The sequence below is a fragment of the Podarcis pityusensis genome, assembly GCF_964106645.2.
Source record: "Podarcis pityusensis genome assembly, chromosome: 15".
Classification (NCBI taxonomy): domain Eukaryota; kingdom Metazoa; phylum Chordata; class Lepidosauria; order Squamata; family Lacertidae; genus Podarcis; species Podarcis pityusensis.
In genome coordinates this window covers 455,299-468,735 of record NC_138040.1, presented here as the reverse complement: position 1 = coordinate 468,735, position 13,437 = coordinate 455,299, and the positions used below count along the sequence as shown (strand labels likewise).

Below are 13,437 nucleotides of genomic sequence, written 5' to 3'. Positions count from 1 at the left end.
GGGGCGGAGAGGACGGGGTGGCTCTGGCCCGCGCGTTGGCCATAGAGAGGGGAAGGCTTCCGGGTCACTCGCGCGGCGCCGCTTTCTTCCCCACAGAGATAAGAACGTGTAGAAGGAGCCCGAATAGGCAGTTTCCGGGGTTGTTCCTCACTCCCCCTCCCACGCGGGTTTAAATGATTATAAACATTTGTGTTTTCGGGAAATAGACCAGAGTTTGCAGAAAGCTTTGGATGACGCAGGCCGCTTATTTATTCGGAGCGCTTCTTGCCCGCCTTTTTGCGAGTGAACCCGGAATTTGCTTCTCAGGGCGACTCTTCCCTTTTGTTCCCTCTTTGTTCACCTCCCTCTTCGGGTTGCCGCGGTAACCCCAGTCAGATTCTTCCCCGCCCACTTCAGGCCCCGAGCGGTCATATGACCAGCGGCACTTCCAAGATGGCGTCCTCCCTGAAGGTGGGCCCTGCGCTGCGGGGGCTCCTGCGGGGCTCCGAGGCACAGCGGCTGCCGGAGGAGCTGCGGGCCGAGCTGGAGGCGGCCCTGGCCGAAGAGGAGCCCCGCTTGTCCTTCCACTTCGTCCGAAAGCTCCACCGAGCGCTGCGGGAGGCGGGTGAGGAGAGCCCCCCCCCGGGGACTTGAGGCAGGGGTCGTGATCTTTGACCTTCGAGACGGAGGGGCAGTTCGCCCCCTCTAATCCCTGTCCGAAAGAGGCTGCCTTCTTTCCTCCACCCCCTGTGTGCTTCCTCTCCAGTAAACTAACTAACGCTTAGAAGGGGCACCTGCATATAGATCTACAGCGGTACCTCGGCTTACATACCCTTCAGGTTACATACACTTCAGGTTACAGACTCCGCTAATCCAGAAATAGTACCTCGGGTTAAGAACTTTGCTTCAGGGTGAGAACAGAAATCGTGCTGCGACGGCAGCGGGAGGCCCCATTAGCTAAAGTGGTTAGCTTCAGGTTAGGAACAGTTTCAGGTTAAGAACGGACCTCCGGAACGAATTAAGTACTTAACCCAAGGTACCACTGTAATTGTATTCCTGTCATGTGTTTCCATAAAGGAGCTCAAGATAACGTACATGGTTCTTCTCCCCACCCCACCCTGGTTATTTTATCTTCAGAACACTCCTGTGAGGTTGCTTAGACAGAGAGAGAGAGAGTGACTGACCCAGGGCCACCCAGTGAACTGACTCATGGCTGAGTCGGCATTCGAACCTTGATCTGCTTGGTTTCTCTGCCCAAGACTCTTAACCACTACACCACACTGACTCTACACTCAAAACACTACTACACCATACATAGCATAGGGTGCGCCATGGTATACACTCTTATTGGGGAACAAAATACATTGAAATGGGGGTGAATAGTAAAGGGAAACAAAGCCCATGTGGTGCCCTAGTAGAGTGTTGGACTGAAGGGTGGGGGGTGAGAGAGGCAGGACCCTTTACTATACCTTTACCATACCTTACAGGCTTGTTAGGATACAAGTGTTCAAATTTCCAACCAGTTATGAAGGGCTTGCTTGGGGACCTTGGAGCCAGTCACTATCTCTGAGCCTATCCGACCTTACAGGTTTGTCATGAGGATGAAATGGTTTCCCTCCTGTGCACATGTGGAAGGGCAGGACTTCAATCCTAAATTCTCCAGTTAAAAGAATCAAGGTGAAAACCTTCTCCACACCTGAGACCCTGGAGCGCAGCTACCAGTCAAAGCAGACAGTACTGGCCTAAGTGGGCAATGAATCCGACCTAGGATAAGGCCATTTCCTATGTGCATAACATTATATCTTTCAAATTCCTTTGGCCCAGAATTCTTATTGGTGACACACCTTTTTTTTACTCCTAGGTTCTCAGGTATATCTTCATGAACTGCTGGAAGGCAGTGAGATCTTCCTTCCTGAAGAGAAAAAGCCTCCCAGGGTTTGTATGAAGCACTTACCTTTTTAATAAAAATAACTAGGTGTTTGGAATTTCTGTGGCTTCTGATGTACAAAAGGCTTTGATAAGGAGATAACTTTGCATCTCCAAACACACAGAAATCTCTAGTTGCATGTATCTTAGGAAGCCTAAATCTCTCCACTCTCCCAACAAATATTTGGCATAAAACAGTGAAATTGCTGTTCCATTGCAAGTTTGTCTTCTGTTTCAGAATCCAGAATTAGTAGCCCGGTTAGAGAAGATCAAGGCCAAGCTAGCCAACGAGGAATACAATAAGATAACAAGGAACATCAACTGCCAGGTGAGGGGAAAATATAAACCTGAACTGTCCCACCCTTAGCAAAGATCAGCCTGATCTTACTTAAGCCATCTACGTGATATGGCTCTGCTTTGAGGAAGGGTTGGTGGATGTGGATACAGACCCTCAGTGAAGGGCACAGGGGTTCTGGAACTAAGAATTTGTGTTAAGAATGCAAATAAACATAATAAAGATTAAGCTTCAGGGTGAGGCCCTTTCCTTTGGGGAGGGGACGGGAGCTCAGTGCTAGAGCCCCTGCTTTGCATGCAGAAGGTCCCAGGTACAACCCCCAATGGCTCTAGGTAGGGCTGGGAGGACTCCCTGCCTGAAACCCTAGAGAGCCTCTGCCAGCGTATGCAGTATTGAACTAGATGGACCACAGATCTGGGTCAGTATAAGGCAGCTTCCTACTTTCCTATTCATAGAGTTGCTATATAGGCAGCTAATCTCTGGTTAGCATTAAGTATATGTGATGTGACTAGCGCAGTTACTGTAGTTTCTGCCGTGGGATTTGGGTCATAGAGCTCCACATTTTATATCTGATGGCCTAGGTGACATTTTCACACCACACCTGGGAAGAAGGGAAGGCCTTTATTTGCCTTGGTCCTGAAGCTGCTTCGTTGCCAAGCAGAACAGAGGAAAGCCCTGTAAGAAGCTAACAAACTCTTCTCCCTCTTTCTTTTAGGAACTGAACCGATACGGCACTTTGGCTGACCTTGGAAGGCAAGGTGGGTTTCTGTGTTAAGAGCTGGTGGCATGTTGAGACAAGGAGAGGACAGATGGATGGGTGGTTGTGAGAGAGGGAAAGTAAGGTGGCAGAAAGGGTGGGGTAGGAACTGCAGGAAGGGGAGAGGAGACTCCCAATTTAACCTTAGTTAAATTGATAGCAGCTCCTATGCATGTCTTTTCAGAAGTAATGCCCATTCATTGGAATGGGACATATCTCAAGTAAGTATGCACGAGACAGCAACTTTAGTATTCCAGTCTTGATTTGAAATTTATTCCATAAAATTTATATACCATTTGATTGTGAAAAAAACCAAAACTTTAAAGCAGTTTACAAAAAAAGGAGAAAAGACAAAGAAAAAATAGCAATAAGCACATTTTGAAAGTTACATTAACAATAGGAACAGATGAAAACTCACATCAACTTTCTTAATGTCTGAGTAGAGTCGAATGAATTCTGCTTTTATTTAGTCGCTTAAGAAATAAAATAAAGTACAAGTCTTTGCAAACTAAGAGGGAAAACAACCCTTTTCATTTTAGAACCACGAAAATATGTTACTTCAATGTGGGAGAATCTGAGGAGTTTCTTCAAGCTTCGGCTTCCAAAAAAGGGGAAACCAAGTGCAGCTGCCCCCTATGTTAGATTCTGAGGGGGATGAACTTTTCCCAGAAATCCTGCTCATTTTAATTTCAGGCAAGTTGACGTTCTGGGGGGCAGGAGTCACAGAGAGAAGGGAGTTGAAGAGGCAGGGAAGTCGGCACAAGATGGAAGAAAGAGCAGAGCAAAAAAGGAAAGGGAGAGGGAGACTGAGAGGTGATAGCAGCAGCAGCTGAAAGGAAAGCAGAAGATGCTGAGAGAGAGGGTAGAAATGTTTGAAGAGATGAAGAGAACCTAAGAAGAGCCTGCTGGATCAGGTCAATGCCCATCTAGTCCGGGATCCTGTTCTCACAGTCGCCAGCCAGATGCCTGTAGGAAGCCAGTAAGCAGGATTCAAGCACAAGAGCAACTCTCCTCTCCTGTGGTTTCCAGCAACTGGTATTCAAAAGCATTGCTGCTTGTGACAGTGAAGGCAGATCATAGCCATCCTGGCTAATAGCCCTCTAGGATTTTGCTCCGTTCCTTTCAATGCCATCTTTTCAATGCCTTGTGGCAGGGAGTTCCATAGTTTAGCTGTGTGCTGCTTTAGGGGTTGGACTCTGGCTTTAGGGGTTGGACTAGGTGACCCCAGAGGTCCCTTCCAACTCTGCAACTCCATGAGAAAGAAAGGAGGCGGTGAAGGTTATGGAAAGTGAGAGAGAAGCTTTTTGCTGTTGTTAAGGAAAGGCAGACATCATGGTGGTGGTGACCTCCTGTCCTCTTGCTCAGTATCAACCACGGGCATAGAGAAAAGGGTTTAGAAGTTTTGGCCAACTGCAGTGGTACCTCGGGTTAAGTACTTAATTCGTTCCGGAGGTCCGTTCTTAACCTGAAACTGTTCTTAACCTGAAGCACCACTTTAGCTAATGGGGCCTCCTGCTGCCGCCGCACAGAGCACAATTTCTGTTCTCATTCTGAAGCAAAGTTCTTAACCCGAGGTACTATTTCTGGGTTAGCGGAATCTGTAACCTGAAGCGTATGTAACCTGAAGCGTATGTAACCCGAGGTACCACTGTATTAAATGAAAGATTGGTTAACTTGGTTCAAACTACTACATATAATATTGGAAAAAACAATAGCATGCCTCAATAAGTGCAATATGTGGTGAGATTCCAGTACTGTTAAGTTAAAACTGAAAGTCAGAATGGGTCCAGCGTTCCTGTTTGGGGGTCAGAGGTGTGTCTCGGGTCTGGATTGGTTAAAGACCAACAGGTGTAGACAATACAAAGCTCTAGGGAACCATGTTCCAACTTGTATTATGGCAGCTGCCTCTGTTCCTGTTGAAAGCCAGTTCCTTTGGTCAGAACCATGAGGGCTGTTAGGAAAAGGGCTGCATGTTCCCGGCAGAGACCCCACTTTCCATGCCTGTGGCCCCAGGCTGGGCTGGGAAAGAGCCCCTGCCTGAGACCCTGGAGAGCAACTTCTGCCGGTCAGGGCAGGCAATACTGAACTGGATGGCCCTATTTGCTTATTTCATAACCTTTACACGCTGCTTGATTGTAAAAGAAACCCCAAATTCGCAAGTTAAAACTGTCAAAAAGTTAAAATAACAATTGACTAAAAACGAGCGTAGGCTTTTCTACAGAATGTTTTTAGCAGGCGCTGAAGAGAGTACAGGGAAGGCAAACTGCAGGCAGTTCCCAAGTTTTCAGTGTTCTAACCCAGTATATAGCAGCTTCCTGTGGGGCGAGGAGGAGCACTGCAGTGGGGTAATGAGGTGGGCAAAGCTCATTTCAGAGGGGCAGGGGATTCCCTTTCCTTCTTAGGGTTTCAGTCATAGGGAATGGACCTTGCTGGGCCTGGGTCACACACTCTGCCTCTGCTTTTCCCAGTGAGGTCCACCAAAGCCTTGGTTGTCACCATCGTCAACTTCCTGGTCACCGTGGGAGCCACGTTTGCGTGCACCTACCTGGGCTCCCAGTACATCTTTGTGGAAATGGCACCGGTGAGTGGCAGCTGGGCCGGGGGGGTGGAACCATACAGGGGGCAGGGAGAGACCTAAGGAAAGCTCTGGATATTCCGTGGGTGGGGGGTGAAGGGCAGCTCTCTTGAACAACATATAGTTTAACCTTCCAAGGACATTGACAAGCTGGAACATGCGCAGAGCAGGGCAGCCAGGATGGTTAAGGGTCTGGAGTCAAAGCCTGATGAGGAACAGTTGAAGGAGCTGGAGATGTTTAGCCTGGAGAAGAGGAGACTGAGAGGAGATAGGAGAGTCATCTTCAGATATCTCAAGGGCTTTCTCCTGCTCTGGAGGGTAGGACTCGAACCCATGGCTTCAGGTTACAAGAAAGAAGATGGCTGCTAAACATCAGGAAGAACAGTAAGAGCTGTTGAGAGGTGATGGACTCTCTTTCCTTGCAGGTTTTTAGGCAGAGGTTTGATGGTCATCTGTCTTGGATGCTTTAGCTGAGATTCCTGCATTGCAGGGGGCTGGACTGGATAACCTTTGGGAGTCCCTTCTAACTCCACAACTCTATGTTCCTGCAATTCCTCCACTAGTGCATTTTTATGTAAAAGGGGGAGAGGGGAAGCCTTTAGTTTCAAATCCAAAAAAAACAAAGGTTCTGACTCAAATGCTAGACGCAACCCCCCCCCAAAGGGTACAGATTAGCCCCGACCCCCAAAAAAGTCCAGAGCGGAAGCAAGGCAGGATGTCTCTCAACTGCAACTCACCTGGCGGAGGTGCCTGAGACTGAGCTAACTTCCTTTCCCCCCTTACTTCCAGCGTGTCCTGTCCGCCGTGGTTGTGGCCTCCGTCGTGGGCTTGGCCGAGCTCTACGTGATGGTTCGGAACCTGGAAGGAGAACTGGGGGAGCCGTAGCCAAGGAGCCCTTCCTGGCTGGCCTTTCTCTCGGCCTGCCCTCCACCCTCCATCCTTGCTGCTCCCCACTCGTGGCCGGGGAGGTGGGCTCGGCCCCCAGAGGCCACCTGCAAATCCCAGTACAAACTACCAAGGAGGAACAGGACATTCTCAATGCAGCTTCCTCTTGCAGCTACAGACAAGTTGGCTCCTTTTCCTTCCCCTGAGGCCTCTGTGCTTTTCCTTTCCCCAATAGGCCTCCCTTTTCTCTGGCACAAGTAATCTGGTGTGTTTTCAGTAGTGTGGGGGTTTTTCCTTGCAGGCCCTGAAGCTGCAAAGGGTCCAGGACCAGGGGATAGCAACTTCACACCAACAGGAGGAGATTTTCCCTCGTGTTGATGTCACACCCGCAAGCTGGAAGGTTGCTGTTTCCAAAGCGTTGGCCACCTGAGCTGGCAGTGCTAGGGAGGGTGCCCATAGCGATTACTTTTGTTGCCCTTTGGCAAACACAAAGGGACACACCATTTTGCTGTTACACCAAGCCCAGCAAGCAACCGTGAAGGGCCGCGTCCTACCCCTTACAGTTTGGAGATGCTTCCCCCCCCCCGCTCCGCAAACCGCCATACCCCGGGTGTCGTCTTAATGTATAGAAATCAACCTTTGGTGTGTGCAATAAACGGATCGGAATCTGTTGAAGCTGCAACTCAGGCAGTTCTCTAGTAGCAGGTGTGGGGAGGTTCTGAGGGAGAGGAAGGCTACATACAGTGGTACCTCAGGTTAAGTACTTAATTCATTCCGGAGGTCCGCACTTAACCTGAAACTGTTCTTAACCTGAAGCACCACTTTAGCTAATGGGGCCTCCTGCTGCTGCCGCACCGCCGGAGCACAATTTCTGTTCTCATCCTGAAGCAAAGTTTTTAACCCGAGGCACTGTTTCTGGGTTAGCTGTAACCTGAAGCATCTGTAACCCGAGGTACCACTGTATTCTCATTGATGAAGGGATTTTAGATGGAGGTACTCCTTGTCTTCTATTTGCTGTGTAATGGTGACCAATATATATATGGGATAACAAACTGTGTTTTGAGGCTTGAGGTATGAGCTTTGTCCCGTTTTAGATCCCTAGAAGCAAAATAATTGTATGCTTCACCTTCGTTGGAAGATTCAGGGCAGACAAAAGAAAGTCACGCAGCGCATTGTTGAAAGGATGGAACTTGCTCCTGCAGGAGGCAAAGATGCCCATCAACTTGGATGGCTTTCAATGGGGATTAGGCAAATTCACAGGAGGCTCTCATGATGGCTGTGCTCTTCAGAGGCAGTAATGCTTCCGAACACCATCTTGCTTGAGGGCTTCCCATAATTGACCACTGTGAAAACAAAATGCTGGACTAGATGGGTCCCCTTTGGTCAGAACCAACAGACACTTCTTGTTTGCTTGTTTTTGTTAAATTTCTATATAGTTCTACCTCGGGTTAAGAACTTAATTCGTTCCGGAGGTCTGTTCTTAACCTGAAACTGTTCTTAACCTGAAGCACCACTTTAGCTAATGGGGCCTCCTGCTGCCGCTGTGCCGCCGGAGCACGATTTCTGTTCTCATCGTGAAGCAAAGTTCTTAACCCGAGGTAATATTTCTGGGTTAGTGGAGTCTGTAACCTGAAGCGTCTGTAACCTGAAGCTTCTGTAACCCGAGTTACCACTGTACTGCTCTTCATCCGAGGATCACAAGGCGGTTTGCAATATAAAAACACAGAAATGCATAGCATAGTAACAAACCAAAACAGTAAACCTCCCACAGATGGTTTTATTAGCCAGAGGCCTGAGAGAAGTGGAACGTCTTCACCTGGCACCTAAAGGTGTACGATGAAGTTGCCAGGCAAGCCTTCCTGGGGAGAGAATTCCCCAAGTGGGGAGTCACTGCAGAAAAGGCCTGCTCTCGTGTTGCCACCCTCTGGACCTCCTGCAGAGGAGGCGCACGAAGAAAAGCCTTAGATGGCGAGTGCTTGGATCTCAGTGCTCCCATCTTAAGCATATCATCTCTGAAATAAATCTGTTTGATCATGACAGGGTTAGATTTCAAGTAAGCATGCTGAGATTTCCCCAGGGGTGCTGCAGTTGGGCGAGGGGGTTGTCAGGGATGAGGAGGTGATTAGCACGCCCTCTTGCCACCGGCTGGTTGCAGGCTCTGCGTGCGGAAGGTTCCAAGTTCAATCCCAGACAGCATTGCCAGGTACAGCCAGGTGAAATTTGAAATACTTTATTGTCACTTGTACACAAGCACCCCCCACTCAGCTCTCTTAGTCTTAATTCCCCTCGTTTACTGACGCACACCCACCAAACCCAAAAGTCAGTTGCCCTGTTGTTATCTTTTCATTTGGCAGCCTAACAGCCCCCTGATAGAAGCTGTTCTTTACCCTGTTGGTGCGACTAATCATGCTTCTATAACTTCTGCCCGAGGGCAGGAGATCAAGAAAGTGCCGGCCAGGGTGTGAATCATCCCTGAGAATATATATTGAAAATATATTGTAGAAATATCTACAACCCTATGATTACTTCCTTTCTCTACAAGCATCACTGTATGTGATTGCAACCGCTGAAGTCTACTCTTAAACTCACAAGCCAGACTCTGTACCCCAAGGGCCTCCAAACAGGTAACAGTTTGGGCCTCAGTTTCAGTAACAGCTGCTATGGGAAAGAATAGAAGAATTCTGGGCACCACAATTTAAGAAGGGTGTTTGACAAGCTGGAAGGTGTGCAGAGGAGGGTGACCAAGATGATCCGGTGTCTGGAAACCAATCCTGAGGAGGAGCGGTTGAAGGAGTTGGGGATATTTAGCCTGGAGGAGACGAGACTGAGAGGAGATGGGAGAGCCAAATATCTCAAGAGCTGTCACATGGAGGATGGAGCAAGCTTGTTTTCTCCTTCTCTGGAGGCTAGGACTCGAACCCATGTCTTCAAGTTACAAGAAAGAGTCCAGTTAAGAATACAAAAAAACTTTCTGACAGAGCTGTTCAACAGGAGGTTGTGGACTCTCTTTCTGTGGAGGTTTTTAAACAGAGGTCGGAAGGCCTTCTGTCATAGGTGTGTTAGTTGAGATTTCTGCATTGCAGAGGGTTGGACTAGATGACCCTTGGGTTCGCCCCAACTCTACAGTTCTATGACAATGCCCACCCTGGATAACAGTTGCTCAAAACTATTGTGTCCTTTATGCTCCTGGAGGCTTTAAGCAGCGGGTGCTGGTCAGAGGCCCCTCAGAAGCGTTGATTAATGTTCTGATGTCTGCTAAGCCCTTGCCAGAAACACACACTCCAATATTAATATTGCCGCTATGTGCCATTCCAGCTGGCTGGGCCCAGAGGGGGGCGGGGGGGGGCGCTATGGGAACCTAGACCTTTTCCCTGGTCCATCACTGGGATTAGGTGATGTCGTTCAATCATCCACGGATCCCCCTGGAGATTAAGGTATTCCCCCCCCCCCGGGCAGATTAGGTGGCATTATCAAGCGATTGTGGGGTCTGAGCTCCCCCCGCTTCTGCATTTAAGGATATTGGATAGGCCTGTGGGGTGGAGAGCACCCCCCCCAACCGAAATCAGAAATGAAAGTGATCAGGCTAAGCTTGTGAGGACATCGCAAAACATCTCTTTTATTGGAGTTACAAGAGAGATTTGAGGGGAAGAGGAGAAAAGCCCGCAGATTAATGCGGCCAGGTGCATTTTTAAACGGGGAGGGGGGTGCCCAGATACAATTGGACTCCCAACAGAGACAGCCCTCTCCCCTTCCCAGGAAGGGGCCTGTTACACAAAGGAAGGATGGTGGACAGAGGAGGAGAAACGCGGCTCTAGCCTTCCCCTTTTGCCGCTTCCAGCCTCCCAACATCTCTCACCCAGCGTCAGATCTTCCTCGACGGTGCGCCCACGCGGGCGTCTAGAGGTCCCCGAAGTTGGCCACCAGGGCGGCGCTGTAGATGAGGTCCGAGATGCTCCCCAGGGAGGTGCGAGGCGGAGGAAAGGCGTCCCAGCGGCCCGACAGGGCGGTCCACGCCGCGGCCTCTTCCTCTTCTCGGACGGAGCTCCCCGGCCACCGAGGGTGCGCCGCAGCCTCCTCCCAGCCCAGGAAGACAGAGGCGCTGCCGGGCGGCGGCGTGGCGCTCAATCCCGGCTGCCCATCGGGCTTGCTGCCATCCTGAGCCCGGCGGGGCGCGGCGCTGCTCTTGATCCTGCGGGCGCGGCGGTTCTGGAACCAGACCTGGGGGGAGAGGGAGCCGATGAGAGATGGGGAATTGAGAGGCAGGGGTCCTCCCGAGGCGGAGGAGCCGTCGGGGCTCACCTGGATCTTGGCCTCGGGCAGCTGCGTGAGCTCGGCCAGGCGCTCGCGCGTCCCGATGTCCGGGTAGGGCAGGGCGGCGAAGACGCGCTCCAGCTCGCTCAACTGGCCCCGACTGAAGGTGGTCCGCTTCCTCTTCCTGGGGCCGCCGCCGCCTCCCTCCGTCCGGGGACCTGGGGATGCGAAAGAAGGCAGACGGGGCGGGCAGTGCTCGGGAGGGAGGAGGCGGCTTCTTCCTAGCCTCCCCCTCTCCAGGTCCCACCCCCGTCCCCCCAGCACCTAGCGCCCCGCAACCCACCTCCACCACCAGGCTGCTCCCCGCGCTCTCCGGCCGCCCCGTCGGGGAAGAGAAAGGGCGGCGGCACCCGGAGGACGCGCGCCCGCTCCCTGCTGCCCATCGTGGCGGCGGCGGCTCCTGCGGCTGCTCAGGCTGGTCGTCTAGCTTTTATCCCCTCGGAGACCGACCAGCGTCATTCCCCCCCCCTCGGGCGGGCTCACATCTGGGACCAGCACCCCCCGCCACCTAACGCAGTTCGGGCACCTGGAGACGGGAGGGGGAAGAGGAGGGAGCGCCCGTCGGGCGCGGGAGCTGTCCTTGGTCCTGAAGTGCCCGCCTCGGGCAGCGCCTCTAGGGACCAGCCTGGAGTCCAGCCGAAGAGGTGCGCTTTGGTGGAGTCCACCTTCTCGGGCACGCGCAGGAGGCCTGTCTTTAGAGAGGCAGTGTGGTGTAGTGGTTAGAACCAGGACCTGGGAAACCAGGTTCAAATCCGCAGTCTGCCATGAAGCTCACGTTTATGGAGACAGATGAAAGGATAGCTTCTCCGGTCAGAGGCTGTTTTTTGTTTTTTTTCCCATGGTAAATCTTTATTGGTTTAAAATACAGACGTAAATGATCATTTACAACCAAGGCAAGTATAGAAAAATTCAATACAGAAGAAAAAACATCACGACATAGAAGTAAGAAAAAAGTTGAAAAGACAAAGGAAAAAGAAAAAAACCCCCAAAATTTATACAAAATCATGTTCATCAAATAAAAAATTCTGCTTAAAACTTCCAATCGTTCTCATTATACTATTTCTATTATCATGGTTTTGTCGCACAGCTTTGCGTTATATCCTTTTTCATATATTCCACTAAGGCATTTGTTTCATTTATTTTTGTTCACAAGTATCATTCAAGTTCTGCTAAAATGGTATCACTTGTACAATATAATCTTATATATTCATTAAGTATTTTCCATTCTCCATATGTTTTCTGATTTAAAGCTCCCCTGACTTTACCCGTCAGTTTTGCTAGTTGGAAATATTCTATCATTAGTGTCTGCCATTCTGTTATCGTTGGTGGTGTTTCGCTTTACCAGTTTCTCGCCACGAGTATTCTTGCTGCCGTGATTGCATACATGAACAACGGTCTTATATTTTTTAAAAATTTCTATTGGCAATATTCCTAATAAAAAAATCTCTGGTCTTTTTTTGACGGTAAATTTGAATAGTTTCTTGAGTTTGTTGTAGATATTATTCCAGAAATCATATATGATTGCACAGGTCCACCACAGATAGTATGACCCTATCTCCTTCTTACATCTCCAACATGTTGGTGACCTGCCTTTATACATTTTAGCAAGTTTTGATGGGGTATGGTGCCATCTGTATAACCTCTGGTTAGAGGTTGTAGGTTCAATCCCCGTATGAGATGGCTGCATATTCCTACACTGCAGGGGGTTGGACTAGACGATCCTTCTAACTCTATGATTCTAAGTCCACACAGCACAGAGTTAAACAGTGGAACTCCCTGCCACTGGAAGCAGTGATGGGCACCAACTGGGATGTTTTTAAAATAGGATTGGGCAAATTCATGGAGGAGGAGAAGGTTAGTGATGACTACCAGCCAGGATGGTTATGCTCTGTCTCCAGTGTCGGGTCCAGTGATGCTTCTGAATACCAGAGGGACCCTGTGCTCAGTTCCTGCCTGTGGGTTTTGCATTGGGTTGCCCACTGTGAGAAGTGGATGCTGGTCTAAGTGGGCCAATGGCCTGATCCAGCAGGCTCTTCTGGTGTTATTATGAGGGCTTAACGTGCAGCTCTGGCCCCCATGCATTCAGTTACTCCGAGAGTTACTAGTTTGTGTGCATAGAAAATGCCTGGCGGTGACCCCAGAAGCGTCTGCTTCAACAGCAAAGCCACGCTTACTTCCAAGGAAGTGTGCATAGGATTGCAGACTAAACCCTGTGTCATGTTCCCATTATATCTGATTGATCAGCCCCATAAAAAGCCCTTAATATTATGTACTATTAAAGTTGGAAGAGACACTTCAGAGGCCATAGAATCACAGTCAGGGTAGAGTCAGGGTTCCCTACAAAGGGTCATTAATCGAGTCCAACCCCCTGCAAGGCAGGACTCTCAGCTAAAGCATCCGTTGCAGAAGGCCACCCAACCTCTGCTAAAAACCATCCAAGGAAGGAGAGTCCACAACTTCCCGAGGGAGACCCTTCCACCGTCAAACAGCTCTTCCTGTCAGAAAGTTCCTCCTGATGTTTAGTTGTACTCTCCTTTCCTGCGACTTGAATCCATTGGCTCTGGTCCTCCCTTCCGGAACAGCAGATAACAAGCTTGCCCCCTCTTTCATGTGACGGCGCTTGAGATATTTGAAGGTGGCTCTCAGCTCTCCTCTCAGCATGGGCGTAGCCAGGGAGGGGCAGCTGCCTCCCAAAATCAATAAAAATGC

The 13,437-nt window shown here is 49.9% G+C and overlaps 2 protein-coding genes across 3 annotated transcripts; one reads left to right on the top strand and one right to left on the bottom strand.

The window, feature by feature from the left end:
- Positions 1-98: 98 nt before the first annotated feature.
- VMA12 (vacuolar ATPase assembly factor VMA12) lies at positions 99-7,092 on the top strand. Of its 2 annotated transcripts, none has more exons than XM_080984178.1 (6): positions 99-604; positions 1,841-1,914; positions 2,144-2,233; positions 2,916-2,958; positions 3,497-3,650; positions 5,426-5,538. In XM_080984178.1, exons 1-5 carry the CDS (start codon positions 412-414, stop codon positions 3,604-3,606), a joined length of 510 nt encoding a protein of 169 aa, XP_080840304.1. In that variant the 5' UTR covers positions 99-411; the 3' UTR covers positions 3,607-3,650; positions 5,426-5,538. The 2 variants fall into 2 exon arrangements, with proteins under 2 accessions (XP_080840304.1, XP_080840303.1); XM_080984177.1 differs by lacking the exon at positions 3,497-3,650 and adding an exon at positions 6,322-7,092 and having other exon boundaries at positions 172-604.
- A 154-nt stretch (positions 7,093-7,246) lies between these two features.
- Positions 7,247-11,141, bottom strand: SEBOX (SEBOX homeobox). The gene is made up of 3 exons (XM_080984179.1): positions 11,012-11,141; positions 9,354-10,886; positions 7,247-7,515 (listed from the first exon to the last, which is right to left on the bottom strand). The coding sequence occupies exons 1-2, from the start codon at positions 11,109-11,111 to the stop codon at positions 10,315-10,317; spliced, it is 672 nt and encodes a 223-aa protein (XP_080840305.1). The 5' UTR covers positions 11,112-11,141; the 3' UTR covers positions 7,247-7,515; positions 9,354-10,314.
- Between the last annotated feature and the right edge of the window lie 2,296 nt (positions 11,142-13,437).